Source organism: Poecilia latipinna, unplaced genomic scaffold (assembly GCF_001443285.1).
Source record: "Poecilia latipinna isolate Pla-1442-1.1 unplaced genomic scaffold, P_latipinna-1.0 Scaffold144, whole genome shotgun sequence".
In the NCBI taxonomy this organism is placed as follows: Eukaryota; Metazoa; Chordata; class Actinopteri; order Cyprinodontiformes; family Poeciliidae; genus Poecilia; species Poecilia latipinna.
The window spans coordinates 197,304-216,401 of record NW_015112760.1 but is presented as its reverse complement, the minus strand read 5'-3'; the positions used below and the strand labels follow the sequence as shown (position 1 = coordinate 216,401).

The 19,098-nt window shown below is 38.5% G+C and overlaps 2 protein-coding genes across 3 annotated transcripts; both read left to right on the top strand.

Moving 5' to 3' along the window:
- Window positions 1–643: 643 nt before the first annotated feature.
- mrpl10 (mitochondrial ribosomal protein L10) lies at window positions 644–3,485 on the top strand. The gene is made up of 5 exons (XM_015029092.1): window positions 644–741; window positions 950–1,119; window positions 1,591–1,755; window positions 2,090–2,234; window positions 2,995–3,485. Exons 1-5 carry the CDS (start codon window positions 681–683, stop codon window positions 3,231–3,233), a joined length of 780 nt encoding a protein of 259 aa, XP_014884578.1. The 5' UTR covers window positions 644–680; the 3' UTR covers window positions 3,234–3,485.
- Window positions 3,486–4,906: 1,421 nt separating this feature from the next.
- osbpl7 (oxysterol binding protein-like 7) lies at window positions 4,907–18,485 on the top strand. 2 transcript variants are annotated; one of them, XM_015029088.1, is made up of 23 exons: window positions 4,907–5,177; window positions 7,319–7,527; window positions 7,690–7,833; window positions 7,934–7,987; window positions 8,859–8,972; window positions 9,070–9,222; window positions 9,338–9,461; window positions 9,854–9,972; window positions 10,072–10,161; window positions 10,292–10,315; window positions 11,368–11,518; window positions 11,716–11,822; window positions 11,917–12,073; window positions 12,721–12,867; window positions 12,954–13,090; window positions 13,528–13,665; window positions 13,978–14,041; window positions 14,119–14,197; window positions 16,212–16,356; window positions 16,488–16,638; window positions 16,795–16,921; window positions 17,066–17,188; window positions 17,592–18,485. In XM_015029088.1, the coding sequence occupies exons 2-23, from the start codon at window positions 7,396–7,398 to the stop codon at window positions 17,698–17,700; spliced, it is 2,589 nt and encodes an 862-aa protein (XP_014884574.1). In that variant the 5' UTR covers window positions 4,907–5,177; window positions 7,319–7,395; the 3' UTR covers window positions 17,701–18,485. The 2 variants fall into 2 exon arrangements, with proteins under 2 accessions (XP_014884574.1, XP_014884573.1); XM_015029087.1 differs by having other exon boundaries at window positions 7,687–7,833; window positions 10,069–10,161.
- Window positions 18,486–19,098: the final 613 nt, after the last annotated feature.

Below are 19,098 nucleotides of genomic sequence, written 5' to 3'. Positions count from 1 at the left end.
ATATATATATATTTTTTACTTTATTGACATAAATACATCTACTGACACAAAAGACACGTAGAATAATTGAGATATAGAAACGGTGGTTGATTAATGGTTTGAAAAGAAAAAATAGAATTAAAAGGATAAATTGCTCACCTTTTTCAAAGAAGGTGAGCAAAGTGATCTTTTTCAGGAAGGACGGGAAACGCATTTTGCCTACTTTAGTCTGAAACCTCTACTCTCTTTTCTAACACAACGCTGCAACTCATTCATTAAAGTAATGCTAAAAAGTCACTGTATGCCTTTTTGTTTGAAAAAAAAATTATTCACTTTTCATTTTAATACTCGAAACACTTAAGAAAATAAATTATTAAATTATTTTAATTTTTTATTAAACACTTTTGCAAGCTAATGTTTATAAACATCAAAAGAATGTAAATAGAATTCGCTTATGAAAAGCTGACAGTTTCAGAAGAAATTCTGCAAAATTTCTTCTGAATTTCTTTTTATGTTTTTATTCGAAATATAAAAATTATGTTTCGAATTTAGTTTGGGTCATTATTAGTCACAATTATAAATGTTTATGGTCCGTGTTGAGATTTAACTAGTTCTAGCTCGAGTCAGAGCTATAATAGTGAAGATTTTATTTTTACTGACGTGTAATTGAACGCAACAGTTCTTCCTCTGTCGCATTCTAAATGACGTATTTCCTGTTAAAGATGTCGGCGACCTTGTGTTTGAAGTTACAACGAAACCAGGGTAAAAACACCTTAAATTGCTTTTAAAAAAAACAGACTTAACCCATTAAGTGTTAGAAATGTATTTTTACTGCGAATCTAAGTGTCTGTTGTTATTAGTGTCTGCCACCTTTTCGTTAAACGGTGGCAGATTTGCAGCGTGGCTAGCCGATGCTAACTTTGCATCTCCGGTGTTGTGGCAGTCTTCTAACCAGCTCCGTGGCTTTCAGGGTGGCTGCCTCTGATTCAGAGCGTCCGGCACGGGTCCAAGGCTGTGACCCGTCACAAAAAACCCCTTCATTTTCTCAAACAGAAGCTCATTGCCGTCACACGGTACATTCCCCCAGCTAGGACCATTCCCCCGGGGGTTTATACGTCCGAAAAAAAGCACGTCCAGGAGGTGAGACCCCGACGGCAGCTGCAGCTGAATTGATGCAACAACGACACTTGGTTTTAATGAAATTGGAGAAGTTTATTTCTAAACTGTCATTAGGCATGTTGGAGAATATTCTTTATAACAGTATGCCAATTTACTTTAAGACCTGGATGGAATAATTTTTTCTGTTCACTGAATTTCTATCTAGAATTACCTGCGACATTAAAGAGGATGTTGTTTGTACATGTGGTACTATGCTACAGTTTATATTAGACACATTTAATATGTGTCTAATATAAAGATGAGGGAGTTTTAGCTTTGCAGACTTTCAGTAGATAATACTGCAGATTTTCTGTATTTCAGCAAAAGTAAAGGATAGTTGTCTAATTCTTGTCTCTGACCGACTGATGGGTAAAATCTCTGAATTTATTCCTTTTTTACGACCCAAACTTTTGCAGTTTCCTCTGCTAAATTTCTTCTCTTTGTTTCCTGCAGGATAATGAGTTTATTTTACTCCTGAAGAAGAAGTTGGAGGAAGTGTTTGAGGAGTGCAAAATGATCGCTGTGGTCCAGACAAACCCCTGCGGAGTTGATGACATGCTGATGCTCAGACACAGACTTGGCAAACACGACATCAAAATTAAGTTTTTCCCCAACCAGGTAACTAGGATTCCTCTTAGTCACCGTGACTGGTACATCATAGATTCGCTTTGATACTGTGTATTGGTTAAAACAGCGTTAAGGAGTTTAACATCTCGCTGTGATGTTTAAAGTGGATAGTTTTAGCAGTTTTGATACTGACTGTATCAAAGAACTTGCAGCACACTTTTGCACTTTTGTACAGACGTTTGGAGAAAAATGAAGCAAAAGTAGCATGCATACCACAGAAAGAAAACTGTAAATATGTTTCTTTCAGGAAAATGTGATTCACCTTTACCAGTCTGAATATTTTGACTTTTTTCAGCTTTTCTGTTTTTGTTTTTTTTTCCCCCAGGTAATGCTGTCGTTCCTGAGTAACTCAGTTTATAGCAACATGGCTCCTCTGTTTATCGGCCCCACCGTTCTCTTCGTGAGCAAAGAGCCGAAGGTGAAAGAGATGTTGTCTGCTCTCAGGGTCAGCCCACAGATGACACTCTTAGGTATGTTTTTTTTATAAGTGCTTCCAGAGAACTGCTTTGCTGTATGTTGCGATGGACATCCACGATAGGATATATCCTGACAAGAAAGTAGAAGTAGGAGAAATGGCCACTTCCAAAAAGGGCTTTCTGTCTTTTGAAATTGTATTATCTTCATAAATGTTTAGTTTGTATGGGGACAACAATTGAAATTACATATTTACATTAAATGTTATTAAAATACACATTTAGACCAGTCACCAAAACGGTTTCTGTTTGCTGAATGCCAGAATGAGAATAAAAAAATGTTTTTATTTTCTGCAAAGTCAAGTGTTTACATTCATCAAGATTAATATGCCTTCAAGTAAATTGAGAGGTCTTCACTGATACTCCAAAATAAACATAAAAGGAGATGATGCTATCTGCAAAATAGATGGCATTGTTATGAGAAGATTTTTTTTTTCGTGTGGAAATATTAACACATCACAAAGCTTCTACTAGGAATTAAAGCTTGGATTTGAAATTGATTTTCTAAATGAGAAATAACTTCTGATTATTTCACAGCATTTAAGCTTTGAAACACAATTATCATCAATCTGAAATAAGAGGAAGTTAGTAAATTTCATAGACTTTTTTTTTGTGAATCAAGTCCCTCACTGTAGGTCTTAGAAGAGCGTTAACTACTAACGGCAGCATTTTTGTCGAATTCCTGAATTTTGTTGCAGACCAACTTCAGCACCACGGCCTCCCTTCTAAACCACATCATCTTCTCATCTCTCCGCAGGCGCCTGCATAGACAACACACTGCTGAGTGCACAGGGCGTGGTCAGATACTCCAAACTGCCGTCGCTGACCGTCGTCCAGGGCGAGCTGGTCAGCGGGCTGACTATGCTGACGTCCCGCACAGCCTTCATGCTGCAGCGCCACCCGGCTCATCTCTCCGCCCTGCTGCAGCAGTACATCAAACAGCAGAGCCCGGATGGCGGCGCCGAGGCAACGCCTAAAGGGGAGGAAGCCTCATAGATCTTCACAGAAACACCACTGGACTTTTGCCTTGCAGATTTACTTCTAGTTAGAATGAGGAGGAAACTGAAACAGCAGCTGTTTGGTGCCGGACTTCGGGGTAGCAGTGCTGTTGGGAGTCGAGTCGCGGCTGCGTGAATGGCTTCAGCCTCACGGTGGAATTTTCGAAAGACAGTGCTTCAAAAATGTAAATTTAGCTCTTAATGTTAGGTTGTTTGTATGTAAATAAAAGGGATATGCTGAAAATCAAAATTCGTTTAAATTTAGCTTGGCAATGTTTTTTATGTGCCATATTCCTAATCCCAAAAGGTGTGAATTAGCAGGATTGTTTTTAAATGTTATTTCATAACATTCATTACAGATGCTTTCCACCAGATGGAGATTTAATATAAAACATTAAAACAATCTGCTTCCACCAAAATAAACACTGACTTTAATCTGCAGATTACAGTGCAGTAATCTGGGTCAGTTTAATTATTAGGGTCTGGTATTAGAGTAATTATTAAGTAACACCCAATGGTTAAAAGAAATGGTAACACTTTATTTGACGGGGTCTGCATAAGACTGACATAAACATGGCATAACACCTGTTATGAAGCTGAGGGAGTTTTCATGAATGTTTACAACTGTTGTCGTGAAGTGTCATTCATTAAATGATGACACTTTTAATGCAAAGTTGACCATTTTAATTGACTTTTCATGCAAGTTTTAATTTAACTTTACATGAAAAGTACCTTTTTTTTTACCAAATAATGCAAAGTTGACACTTTTAATGCAAATTTTAATGCAACTTTGCATTAAGTGTCATTATTTACCAAATGACACTTCATGACAACAGTTATAGACATTCATGAAAACTCTTTCATCATCATGACAGATGTTATTCATGTTTATGACAGTGTCATGTCAGTCTTATGCACACCCCGCCAAATAAAGTGTTACCAAAAAAATAGACAGTATTTTTATGAACTGAAGTAAAATAATCATGACTTCTTTGTGTGTGTGGAGGCTCTAGAAGCTCTTAATCCAGCTATAGTCCAGTCCTTGTGAATCTCCCCTGACTCTTGAATGGCCTTCCACAGTTCTCTCAAAGCTGTGGTTTCCTTGTTACATATTTTTTCTGCAACTTTTTTCCCCATACATGACTTTCCATTATTATTTTTGAACTCTATGAACGTCTTTAGCTACCACTTTTTTATTTTATTTTATTTTGTCTCACCCTCTATGTGTCTTCTGGACAATTGTCAAGTCAGCAGACATCATTCTGATTGTGTAGGTCAAATCAGGATCGTTACATAAGTTTAGTATATTAAAAATACTTTATTTTATGGTCTTAGGAAATCTGAAATTTGGGTCATTTGCTGTGAGGCACAATCACATTTAACATAAATAAATGTAAGAGATGCACCAAAAATGAAGAACTGAGTGTATATAGGAAATCGCTCTGCTTTGGCATTTTTAACGCGTAATTGCGCTTTTAGACGGATAACTTCCATAAATCCAATCCATGATCCAACTCATTCCTGTGGCTTCATGCTGTGTAAACTGGCTGTGCAGAGTGAGCGGAGCCGCATTTCTGCTCTCCTACGTCCCTTTCAGACAGTCGCTGTAATACCAGCTAATGCGGATAATGCTCAGGACACGTTGGGTACGGCGCGCGCTCCCTGCCGCGCGCAGTCCTGCTTGGATTTGGACGCAACCCGCGTCCCCCCGCCTGCAGAGAGGGCACGGCCTGCCAGATTATGTGGCCAGAATCGTCGGTAATCTGTGGATTCAACATGTATTTTGACTTCTTTATTTGAACATTTTCAGACAGGTTTTTTTTTCCTCCCTTCCTTTATTCCAGATTTCTAATTAACTGAATAGATCGTTTTTTTTTTTTTTTTTTTTTTTTGTATTTCTGGATGAAAGCATCCGATGATGAGAGTCGGACGTGAAACTCAGGTAAGCACCTTCGAAAATATATTTAAAAAATACGCTTTTGATATACAAAACACCATAAGAGGGAACAGCAGGTCACAATAACGCTAATCTGAACAGATCCAAGCGTTCACCTCTTCAGTGACATTTTAATTGGTCTTCATCCGAGGAGAGGAGGCAAATTAAGCCGACTTCTCTAAATAATGATAATAATAATCATTAGCTTATGTTTGGCTATACCTGCTTTATTGTCTTCTTCAGATATTTGATCAGTCCGTTGGAGTACATTTTGAAGTTTTTATTTGTCAAAATTATATACGCACAAGAACAAATACTCTCCCATCTCGGACATTTAACTTTCAACTTTTATGAATAGAAAACCAAAACGCACAAATAGATCAAAGAAATAGACACAGACGGAACATTTAAACGCGGCCTGACCAAATCAGCAACGTACATTTTTGACGTTTGCAAAATCTGCATAACTAGTCGGACTGAATTTTCCAGAGTAATTCATGAACACGGATTAATAACGAGATAAGTTGTCTCAGCCTGTATTTCAAGAAAGAGATTATAGCTGTCATAACCTGAGCCTTTTAACCCCACCCTCTGGCAGTAGGCCGTCTCCACCTTGGATGACTTCTTGGCCATGACTTCCACATTACAAATATCAGCTCCTGATGGTCAGCAGGGGGAGAAAATGCCTCCTCTTACAAGACATGATGTTAGTTCACTTATTGAATGTTGTCAGAGACCTCTACAAAACTAGAATTTTTTTTTTTAATTTCCAAATAAATAACCATAATTGAGCTATTGTTTATATGAAATTATCTAGAGAACAACAAATAATAATAAAACATTAAACAGAGTGTATTTCTTGCTCTTCCTCTTGAGTAAGTGAGCTCAGAATCCTCCAAATCCTTTCATCCTGTTTCCGCCCTGTGATGCTTTCATTACTGAGGTCAGTTACTGTGGTCATCCTTCTGCTCTTACATAACACGTCCGAAGTCGCCTTGTATTCTCCACTTTCTTCTCCAACAAACCCCCCGCCCCCCTCAAAAACACCCCAACAAAACAAAACAAAATCAACACAGAAATACACAAAACTGACAAAAATCTACAAAGATGTCCTGAAATCTATCTAAATAATTTAAAATGCATAAATATGCATAATAATTGCCTTGGATAACTAGCAGTTAGCTCTTCATACAAATACATACATTAAATAAATAAAACATGAACCTACAAAGGGTTAGAATTAGAATAGATTTGTTTTAAAATGGATTTTTTTTAAAGTTTGCAACTTATTGCACGATTTAAAGAAATTTCAACCAAGCTACCTTGTGAAATGGTTTGTTGCCGTCTTTCGATGCAAAGGTTAATTTTTACTGTTGTGTCAGAGTTCTTTGGGCGGAGGTCGAATTGCTCCAAGTAGCTAAAAGCATCTTCTGAAAATCTAATTAGACAAAGGTTAATCTTCCTCTTGCAGGCAGTCTCTACCATCGTGTCACATACAACACCAGATTAACAACCGGCCACCGCCATCCGCAACTGGCTTTGTACATTTAATTTGCTGCAAAATGTGATTTTTTTTTAGGTGTTTCTTTAGACACTTATCTGTAAAAAAAAAAAAAGCTAATGCTTGAAATTCATGAGTGCCTTGGATAAATAGGCCCCTTACATTTTGTCACTTTACAATCCCAAAGCGCAATGTATTTTTTTATTTGGTTTTATGTGATTGACTCACACAAAGGGGGGAGTGTAATACATGAGTTTCCCAATTCTTTACTGATGAAAATCTTAGGAATAAATATTTTTTTAAGCCACATTTGGTTGCTGTTATGCTGCCGCTACCGTGTTTTACTGTGTTTGCTCAGGTTGTTTTCCAACTCACACAGTTTTTCGAATGCATGACAAAAACTTCATATATTAATGTTATGACTTCTTATGCAATTGGTTACATCATACTTTATTTAAGGATGTCAGAGTAATTCAAGCATGGGAACAAATACTTGCCATGCTTTTCAGATTTTCATTTCTAAACAATCTCCAAATTTCATGTTGGATTTTCTCCCTTTTTGTCTTGCCTGTAACAAGACAAATTTAAAAAAAAAAAAAAGAAGTTAATCCTTTCTCTATTTCTACTTCACTTTTTCTGACCACAGGAGGCTTTCAGCAGATTGTGGAGGGTCTTTCTAAACACACAGAGGAGCGTGAGGTCAAGAGGAGCGTGAGGACGGATATGGACTTGAATGGACCTTCACTCAATCGCAGCCAATCGCTGGCGAGTGGTCTGGAGAAGACGTCACCGCCGTGGAACAAGCCGGCCCTCTCTCAGAGCAGCAGCACTCTGTCGTCTCGTCACTCCAGACAGGTCAGTCACAGGTCAGTTTCAGTCTTCGTGCAGAATACAAATAAAATAAATAAAACTGTTGGAACAATTGTAGAAATTGTGCGTTTATCCCAGGAGAATCTGATCCTTCCTGAACTAAAAACACACAATCTCAAGTGATTTTCCTGTTTTACGTGTCAACAGGTTATCAAAGACTGGGAAGTAATTGATGACCTTCAAGTAGAGATGCAAGCAGGAAGTGAGTGTCCTCAGGATATGAGTCCTCCGGGAATGTGTGAGGGGTATCTTCTCAAGAGGAGGAAGTGGCCTCTGAAAGGCTGGCACAAGGTGAGGGGGGGCTGATGGTGGGAGGCGAATAAATGTAATAATTATACAGTCTCACTATCCTCACTATTATGCTTTATCTGAGATTTTCCTTATTTTACAGAGATATTTTGTTCTGGAAGCAGGAATCTTACGGTACTCCAAAAACCAACAAGATGTAAGTGAACATTTAAGCCTTTAAATACTGACAATACAGTGTTTAGCCAAAAAATATTCACGAACCTTGAACTTGTTTACCTTTTGCCATATTATATCAACCAGACCGCAACATATTTTATCGGGATTTTGTGCGATAGTCCAACGCAAAGTTGTGCATGATTTCGAAGTGGAAGGAAAATGATCCACGGTTTTCAACAAATACAAGAATCCAGAACCCTCTAATCTGACCCTCTCGAATTACAAATTAGTGTTTAATTTAATCTGTCGACTTGGCAACTAGTCGCATGCTCTTTTCAAATCTGGTGGGATTTTTTTTTTTTTATCATACGAGTGGCCATAAGAAACCTCTTTGTTAAAGAAAGAAATAAGAAGTCATGTTTGCAGTGTGCAGGAGACGCAACCACCACGTGGAAGAAGGTGCTCTGACCGCAAGGTTACTTTGGTTTTGATCGCCAAAGGTTAAATATATTATGGAGGCACCAAACTTGATTTCCTTGCACATGTTTTGAAATGTTGCTATCAAGCTAAAGATAATCCTCATTAATATCTGACAGCAAAGACGGGAGACCAACACACTTTTATGTAAGTGGTTATAATGTTACGCCTGTCTGGTACACGTCTAACATAGTTATCTTTATTGGATTTTGCTTCATAGCTAAAAACAAATATGAGAAGGAGAAAATTTAGTTTTTGGTGGGTTTTTTTGTCACAATTATCTTCACATTTCTTCTCACATTCATTCACGTTTCCTTTCTGACATCTGCCTTTGCACAGTTTAAAATTTATGCCAGTACTAACTTGAACACTAGAAAATAAGGAAGTTTTATGCTACAGGATTTGAAAACACTTAAATCTTTTTTCCCCATCAGGCCTCCAAGGGTCGAGTCCAGGGTTCACTAGATGTTAGTCATGCCGTTATGTCGATAAACAAAAAATCTAATCGGATCGACTTGGACGCTGGGGACTTCCTCTATCACATCAAGGTAAGCATGGTCATTAAATTGTTGCTGCTTAGTATTAAACAAAAACAGCAGAGTGCTGTCCAAGCTAAAAGACAAAAGACTTCTTTTTATCTTCAAGGCAAAAAGCCACGATCTCTTCTACATTTGGGTGACGAAGCTGCAAGCACACCGCCTGTACAAAAAGAACGAGACAACTCACGCTCACGGTGGCCTCCTGCAGACGCTGTCCAATGCGACTCAGACCGGACAAGCTCACAGAAATGGAGATGTGGTGACTATGAAATCGCTAGAATCAACCTGAACAGCGCCTTCTCTCCGGGAGGTTAAAAACGAGTCCTACGTTTGCTGCCTTTCACTTTCTTTTGTGTCCGTTTTTGTGGTACCAGAGTTTGGCAGGAGTTGAAAATTCAGCGGGAGGATCGGGGGTCCTACCGTCAGCCAACACCGCTGTGAACTCCAAGGTGTCGGCCTGGCTGAGGCACAGCCACAATCCAGACACATGTGTTCAAGGTATTTTACGCACAGTCAGCTAGAAAAGACCAAAGACCAGAGGCTGCTTTCACCCTTTATGAATAAAACTTATTAAGCACTGCGCAACCTAAAGACTAACTGAAAAAAACAACAACATTTGTTTCAGATTTGTTATTATTGTCTTACTTACCACAATTGAAAATAAAACATCAAACTTTAACTATGAAGGAAAAAGATACTTTCTTGATTAGAAAGGGGATCAAGTGAATCCGTTCCATATCGGATTCACCTTAAATATGGGATTAAAAAAATAAATAAATGGAGATTACAATACATACATGAATAATTTACAGTAGAAATCTTACTGAAGACATATTTATTGAAGTCGGAATCATAATTTAGAACTGACTGAACAGAACCATTTGTTTCAGAGTTAAATCGCTGTAATCTGGACCTGTCAGAGCTGAACCGTTTAATTCTGAGGCTTCAGGCCATGGAGGTGGGCCAGAATTTCACTAACGGAGACCTGCAACGCATCATCAGCACACAGGTATTCAAAGGCTGACCACTTGATCTATACAGCTGCTGTAATTAAGGTTTAATTAAGACATAGAGCACTATCCAATCTTTTTTTTTTTTCTTTAAACAGAATCTGTCACTTGAGAAGCCAAAGAAGACAAAGTCAGGAAAGATTTGGGGTCACTCTCGCACACTATCCAGAGTGGAGGCCCTGGGAATGGTAAGAATGGTCTGTAAATTCACTCTCTCTTTCTCTTTATGCACCACTTTAACATATATATATGTTTATAATTGTGGGTGTCTGGATTTTGATTGTATTTGTTTGAAACTTTCTTTTATTCATTTCAAAGCCTGTTCGGGGGATTTCCAAGTCGGTGAGTTGCCGACAGGCAGATTATCAATCTGCTTGATCTGTAAAGTAATAGCTGCAGAATTGAATGTAACTGGATCAAAATGCAACACAAATAATTTTTTTTTGTAACTTAAATTTGAGGTAGATGTACAAATGCAATGCATTTCCATATCATACTCATTCATTCAATGAAATCACTTCACTGTAATTTGGTGGATTTGGCTTAAAAACACAACAGACACCAAAATGTTTCAAATTGTTCTTTAAAGAATGTTGACCTGCAAAAGACAACATTACTCCAATAATAGCTGTTCATGTAAATCCTATTTGATTTTGAATAAATAACTAATGCAACAATTTGATATAAAACAAAACTGTAAAATGAATACACTGATCCAATTAGGCTCAACTAAGTGTCACAATCACCAGAGTTAGTGGGAGAAATGTTTTGTTTACATGCCTTGCTCTGCTTCTAGTTGCACCTTCTAGTCAATATTCTGCAATAAAAGTATAATTTTAGCTCAAATGTATTGATGCTTTATTGCTGTAAGATCTATCTGGAGGTTACGCTTCAAGTAATATTTATACCAAATACTCAGCTAGCTTGGTTTAGCTTAGCTTGTTTTGAGGGGATAAACACAAATGCACACCACACTTTCTCGATTTTTGTCTTGATTTTGGAAACCATGCATCATTTCCCATCTGCTCTGTTTTGTATTGGTCTTTAACATAAAGTCCCAGTACAATTAATGTTTTTTTTTGGATTAAAAACTAGGAAAACCTTAAAAGGTTCTTGATTGTGAACATTAGAAGCTTTCATGAGTCAGAAACCTTCATGCAAATATCGTTTGGCTTCAGATGCGCAATACAAGTGGACAAATACTATTTGAGCCCAGTTTGACACAGAGCCCAGATTCTTTCCAGCTGTCTGTCAGGGTGCATGTGGGTTCAAGCACACACTTTTTGTGCAGGATAATGGATCGACGCACCAGGCACAAACTGACAGACAACAGGCGAACTGTTAAATTAACCAGTATTTCTACCATAACGTGTCCTCTCCTGTCCACCTCACAGCTGTCCTCCAGTCACCTGAGCAGCTCATCCCACCTCGGCGTGTCAGTGCCCTCTATCCCCGATTATGTCTACTCCCAGCTGGCCCCTCCCACCATCTTATCACCCGAGGGCAAGAAAATTCAGCAGGACATCTGCGCCATGTCAACTCAAGGTCAGACAAACAGATGCAAACAGCACCACGAATGTTTATCTTCAGCTTTCACCGAGGTTAACAAATTTGAAGACATGGAAGGACTTATTTAAAGCTCAACATGTTCAATGGTGGCCAGAGAAAGTCCATGGAAAATACTCTAGTATTATCCACTGAAATGTTATGTGTTTCTAAATTATTCTTGTCTGCATCTTCAGTGCTTTCTTCCCTGAAGTCAGTGCATGAAACTCTGTCCCTGGAGAGGCAAAAACTACAAGAAGCCTGGGAAGCCAACAACCTCCACCAGTCTAACACGTTAGCCGTGGTACGATGAACATCTTCTGCCGTGTTTTCCTGCCTTACTTGTTTCGAGGACCAGTTTTAGAGCTCCTTCTTGCTTCTCCGTCTGTCGTCATCAGCCTGCGCCGTCTCACGGGCCTCCTTCAGTAACGGATTCGGCGGCAGAGTATTTTGATGCCAACGACGACGTCCTTTGTGGCAGCTCTTCTGAGGTGTCTGATGAGTCCGGGCTCAGCGACGGAAGCACCAGTAATTCAGAACCAGAGGAGGGACACGGTGAGTACGGCTGAACATTTTGAACTAACGTTACCTCTGCTGTTACCCTCGTCCGCAAGGGCCTGATAGTGGGACAACCCTTAAAGAATCATTTGATCATCATCAACCAATAACATGGTTTTAAAAGTACATTGGCAAGCTACAAATTGATGAGCTCAACTAATTACCCAGCTAATGTAAGTGGCTATGGTCCCAATTCTTAGAAAGGTATATTGTTTACAATAAGCATTTAAGAACTACTGCATGTAGCAGATGCCTCTTTCTGCTAATGTCAATGTATTCAAAATAATTAACATACAGAGCGTAATAAAAAATAACCTTTATTGTACTTCAGTGGGGAAATGAAAGTGAAAAATAAAACCAGAAAACAAGAGCAAATGGCATCGTAAAACTACAGTTATTTTCATTACTCAAGGTTATCCTACTATGAAATCATCATATGAGCCACTACTTCGTTAAGAACATAACCAGAGATCTGAACGCTTTCCATCACAGTAAAACAAAAATATATTCACGTTTCATTGTGTTTTTCTAGCACAGCTCCTACCTCCTTCCTCTGTTTCAGAGCTTCAAAAAAAAATAAATAAATAAAACGAAAAAACTAAATGTGAGATCAACATTAATTAATATTTTCTCACACCGCGCAGCGTCGACGACCAGGAAGTACCGAGCGAGTATTTCCAGGACTCCAAACAATGTTGTTCCCAAGAGCACCGGCCGCCGAACGACTCTGCCGGCTCCCTGCCCTGACAACAGCCACGTCGGCCTCATGGCTATTCTCTACAATAACATAGGCAAGTAGCGCTTACTAGTGCAAAGAGGAAAAAAACTACAACTGACCTTATGTTTTTTTTGAGGCATCTGTCCCTTTTTTCCTCAGGTAAAGACTTGGCTCGGGTCTCCATGCCAGCAGCTCTCAATGAGCCAGTTAACCTGCTGCAGAGGCTGTGTGAAGAGCTGGAGTACAGCGAGCTGCTGGACACGGCCAGCAACACACCAGACCCATACCAGAGGATGGTAAGGCCGTACGCAGGATGACTGTGTGCAAAAAATAAAAAAATAAACATGTGTAAGTGTTAATATTAGCTGACAAAATTATCTTGCCATCTTTCTCAAGATCATGAGTTGAATGTGTCAATGTTACAAAGAAGAAATTATGACAAAATGAATAGTTCTGTGTTTCATAGTTCAATATGACTTGTCATGGCATTAAGGGATAGCTTGTATTAGCAATGCGTTGGTCTATTTTAGATGATCTTGGTACAAGATCTTTAGATCTTGCACCAGTTGTAAAACAAAATGACCATCTAACCTTGACTTTATTTAAAATAAAGAAAGGAAAGAAGTCTCTTTCCTTTTCAGTTAGTTGAAATAAATGTACTGGTAGTCATTTTCAAATTTATCTTTGAAAAAAATTAAAGGAGCCTAATTCCTTTTTGTTTTCACAAATCCAGGTTTACGTCGCTGCCTTTGCTATTTCTGGTTATTCCACTGCAACGTTCAGGAACCGCTACAAGCCCTTTAATCCAGTTTTAGGAGAAACCTTCGAGTGCATCAGAGATGATCGAGGTTTCCGCTTCGTCAGTGAGCAGGTAGCTGCGTCTTCTTTTCCACATAAGGATTTAAAAGGGATATTTGAACTCTGCAGCAGATTTAATACAATTATGATAGGACATTAAAATGTCTAACCCATGGTTTTATTTGTCTGCTTTGTCCAACCAAGTCCTGTTGGTTCACTTAAAATGATTTATTGCCTTAAAAACTTACAGCAGATTAATATGAATTCTTCAGCCGGTTGCAGTTTAATTTCACCCCTTAAAAAAAAAGCTAACAAGTGAGATTTGTGTATATGTTGTATTTGTCAAAGTTTTTTTTTTTTTAATCACTTCTTCCTGTTGTACCAGGTATGCCACCACCCACCCATCTCAGCCTGCCATGCTGAGTCAGAAAACTTCACGTTTTGGCAAGGTAACCGTTCTGTTAACATCTGCTTATAAAAAGTTGTTCCTTCACATGTGTATAAATGCGTTGCCTTGTGTCAACAGATCAAAGGTGGAAGAATAAATTCTGGGGAAAGTCATTGGAGATTCTGCCAACAGGAATGGTCAATGTAACTTTGCCAAGGTAAACCATCAAGCTTTATGTTATAAATTCACTGCTGCTTTGGCAGATATAACACTTGATTTTTAATTTTTTTTTTTTAGGAAGCTTAAAGCATTTCTTAATTTAGCTAGCAGAAAATAGAAAACCTTCCTATGGTAGTTAGTATTTTATCCCACACAAAATTAGCTGTTCTTTCAGTTTGCTATTTTGGTTAATATAAAATGTTTTGTTTTTATTGCCAATGCTCATTGGTTTAAAGTAGAATTGAATAAATATACTTTCTAGGCTGCAAAATAACCCGGGCGTGTAGTTTATTTTTACAGTGACTGAAAATAATCCATGTGGAAACTGTGCTTTTTGAGAGTTGTCTTCCAGCTCATTTATTACCAGTGCATGACTCACACATAATGTTAGGTTTAAAATCACTTTAGCTTTGAAAGCTATCTGATCATTTTTCATCATCTATTATCATAAATATCTAATGCATGAAGAGGCCGTGTTATGCTTGTTCAAATCTCAGCCTCCACTCGTAAAATACACAGCAGCTGAACAAACACAATGGGAACCTTGCAGAGACATTAATACTGTTTGAATTGATCCCTTTTCAAAACCCCAAATTTGCAATAGTTACTGAAAGCGATGCATAAGTGTAGAACAACATTACTTGTTTTTAGACTAGTGTTAAATGCTGGCATCAGCACGAAGCACTAAATATAACCACAAGTGAAGCAGCCCAGGTAGAGAAGTGCGGAGTAAGTGGGAATTAGCGTGCTGAAGGTGTTAGGTGACGAATTGTTCTTGGAAGAGGTGAGTGTTAAAGAGATTTTAGGAGGTAGAGTAGGATCTTATTGCTCCAAATTCACTCCTGTAAATCAGTGGCTTCCAAGGCAAAGATCACGACCGCCACCATGAAACGCTAACAAATTATTTTGCAGAAAATGCCTGGTAATACAACTATTGGCAGCGGACGTGGACAACAGTAACAAATGAAACTTTTAGGGTCAGACACGTTGCCAGAGATATGTTTTTGATTTGGAGCGGACGATATTTGCCAATGGATGCTCTAGAAGAAGCAGAAAACAGATTTACATAGTTGTCAAACCTGGTGCTACAAAGATGTAGCGTCAGAGGTAACCCTGGAGACGTTCTGCAAAAGGTCTCACTGCTTTGGAGGAAAATATAAAGAAATACAGGAAATATCAAAACATTCGCATTATAAAATGCAAATGTTTATCATAGACTTTTATGGTCTTTTTACTTGTTTTATTGAAATCAACAGAAAACATTCAAAACTGTGTAATACTATTGCGTATCTGACCGTGACTTGGTGGTTTAATGAAGATGTGCTGCTTTAAGTAAATAACACTCGAGCGTCACCTTGATCTTCTGCTAAGACAGGCTGTCGCTGTTTTTTGGACATTAAAACGTTTGAAACTTTTTAAACATGACACTCTATATAAACTTCACATAAGTGCAACTTAAATTGTAACCAATGAAAGTACTACTCAGATGTTGTAGCAATTACCCATTAATATCATTGGTTACTCTCAGGCTTCTCTGTGCATATGCTATGAAAATTAACTCATGTCTTCATGCTGAATGCTTGAAATGGCTGACTAGGTTACAGCCATTACATTCTTACATTATTCTTATGTCAATTGTTTCAACTTTGAGGCACCGATAGCCTGTGCATAGGTCACTGAACTTCATTCTCCTGCTCAATAAATATGGAGAAAAAATGGTGACATCACGGCAATAGCAACATCCTCCATTTGGACACAGCAGAACACTAAATGTTACACACTTTACCCCAATACAGCTGCACTAACTGAAGCACATAGACAGGACTTGACGTTTCAGATTAATTTAGTTATTGTTAAATTAAGACATCTATTAAAAATACAAGTTTTTGGGCATGTGGCAAGATAAGCATCGGTGGGACAGATCAAATGTTTAAAAAAAAAAAAGACACAAATGAAAATCTGCATTTATTGTATATTTGCTTTAACTCGACTGTATTTTGAATGTTTTCTAGGTATGGTGATCACTATGAGTGGAACAAAGTGGTAACCTGCATCCACAACGTGCTCAGCCAGCAGAGGTATCTGGAGCATTACGGAGAGGTGACCATTCAGAACCTGACTAACAACACCTGCACCTGCAAGATCACCTTTGTCAAGGTTAACGAAGCAGCTTCTCAGAAACTCTGAATATTTTTCTTTTAATGCTTTCTTTGAAAAAACAAAAAAACAAAAAACAAAAACAAGCAAAAACGCCAACCAAAAACGATTTTGCTCGTGCTCTCATTTAGTCTCGTTACTGGGGTTCGGACTCAAACAAGAACGAAGTGCAAGGGACAGTTATCGACCAAAGCGGCAACGTCATTCACCGCTTTGGAGGTCTTTGGCACGAAGGCATCTTCTGCGATACTCTGCCGACTCCAAAGTGCATCTGGAAGCCGAGTGAGTCTCCTTATTTCAGCGAAAAATAAAACACACTGCTCTGAGGAGCTTGCATCACACGTCAATGTTGTTGTTAATCGCGAAAGGTTTAAGCAGCATAAATCCAAGTGTCACGTTTGCGCTGCGGCCCATCTGAGCAGCTTCTGTCTTGTACAGATCCTCAGCCAAAGGATTACCTGCTGTATTACGGCTTCTCTTCGTTTGCCATGGAGCTGAATGAACTCACGCCAAACCTGAAGCCTCTCCTCCCTCCCACAGACACTCGCCTGCGCCCAGACCAAAGGTCGGAGATCCCTTCCGATTTCAAACATCATTTAAAACCAGCGTTCAAAATTACAGATGTGTAGGTTGCGAAAAAACGATGGCACAAAATGATAAAATGTGCAGCTTACTTTTGGAGTCGTTCCTCTTTCTTGGTGTTCTGCAGAATGCTGGAGGAAGGAAAAGTCACCGAGGCCGACAGGAAGAAAGACGACGTTGAAGAAATTCAAAGAGAGCGGAGAAAGCAGCTGGCCAAGAGGGGCGAGGAGCATATTCCTCGGTTTTTCAAGTAAGTGCAGACTAAATCTGGACAGATTTGTTTGTTGGTCAAACTGTGTAAAAATGTCCTTTAATTTATGGGTCATAATTTTTCCTAAACAAACATTCAAAAAATTATCAATTCAAACTTATTGTTGTATGCACAGAAGAAGATTTTTGTTCTAAAATGCCAAACAGGTATTAGATTGTACATATCTTTATTTTTCTAAGGCTCCCTGGTTTCGATCTCTTCTTATTAGAACAGAAGCTGCTAATTCATTTACAGCGTGGGTAACGCAAAGATGTTTCAGAGGCTGCAAAGTGTATAATCCATATTGCGTGAAAAACGAAATATGTTTTTCACAGTTGTCACCATGATCGCCAGTATATTCCAGGTTTTCAAATCGCTAATCTCCTCCCGTTCTTTGCCTCAGGAAAGCCAAAGATTCCTGTGGACGGGACGTGTGGCTGACCAATGGCACTTACTGGAAGCTCAGGGACGATCCGGGTTTTTCTAATCTTGCAAATACAGTCCTGTGGTAATGGAAAGAGACCACAGCGACATGCACACAGCGTAACTTTAGTGAGAAAGCCGCCACTCTTTGGTGGTTTTGAACAGCATAAATGACCCGCTCTGACGGAGTGGAGACGTTGCTGCTTCTGGTCTCTCTCACGGCGAACCTTCGTCGACACATTTAGACCCAACTTGTGGGGAAACAGAAAGAGCTTTCCCTTTTATGAGCTTATTGTATCATGATTTATAGAATGTTTCAACTTGATTTTAGGAACTTAAAAGTTTTCTTTAAGATTAGAGTCTGTTTTTGAATCTTGGGTAAAATGTCATTGGAATCTCGTCCTCTTAAATAGCTTTAACTGCACTTTCTAATTGACTGGATAAATGAGCTGGAATCTATTTTACAGTCAAAGTAAAACCACCTGACGTTGCTTCTGTGTAGATGTTATAACTCTGCCGCCATGCATGGAGCAGCATCTCTGTCCTCCGTGGGCTTTCTAGCTGTTTTTGCTGCCTCCAGAGGCCAAATAAGGTACAGCAGGTTTACGGCGTATTTTGTTCAGGAAACCAGCAAGTGAGAGATGAATGATGGACGCTGCACATGTTTTAATTTAGACCTATTTTTGTTAAATCGGTCTGCAACTGAATGTTGTTCCTCAGGCGTAGCTCACTTTGGATGAAGCGCTTTGCTAAATGGCAAAAATGATGCAATATTTACCCTTTGAGATGATCTCTTCCTTGTACAAGTTATTTATTTACTGTATACTGGTTAAAAATATGTTTACTATTAAAGATGATAATACGTACCCAACTACTTTTGATTATTATTCTTGGTACAATGGAAAAAACATTAAGTAAAGTTTATAATTATTTATATTTCTATGGCTATAACGTGATCAATAGTGATTAATTTTGTGCTCAGGATGCTGGTATTCACACCTACCATGAGTTATAGTGAATCTAATGGGTAGTTGTTTGGAGAAAATTAAAATCATCTCACTGTAAATAGCATTCAGTCAGAGGAAGTGTGTGCATAGCTTTGTTTATGAGGCTGAAATCCAAAATATATAACGTCACAAAATGAACACCATGTCCTCTAATCAATTTATTTTTTATTGAAGTGTATAGAATAAAATAAATTTTACATTAAAATTGGAAAATATTTTTTTTTTTTCTTTTGCATGAATGACATAGTAAAGCCCCTCATTCGGTGTAACCCAACTAATTATTGTATTATTAAATAATAGTGGTCATAACAAGTAAAAAAAAGTGTCCTGTTTGTCAGTAGCAAGCAAGATGCATCATTGACTTAACATGCGTGAAATCAGTAGAAAACTTTGGATCGTTTTCATCAGTGTAACCCTCCACACACATTTCGACTTCCTGCCTTCACAAGGAGGATTTTGCACCGTTTCCTTCCTTTTTCA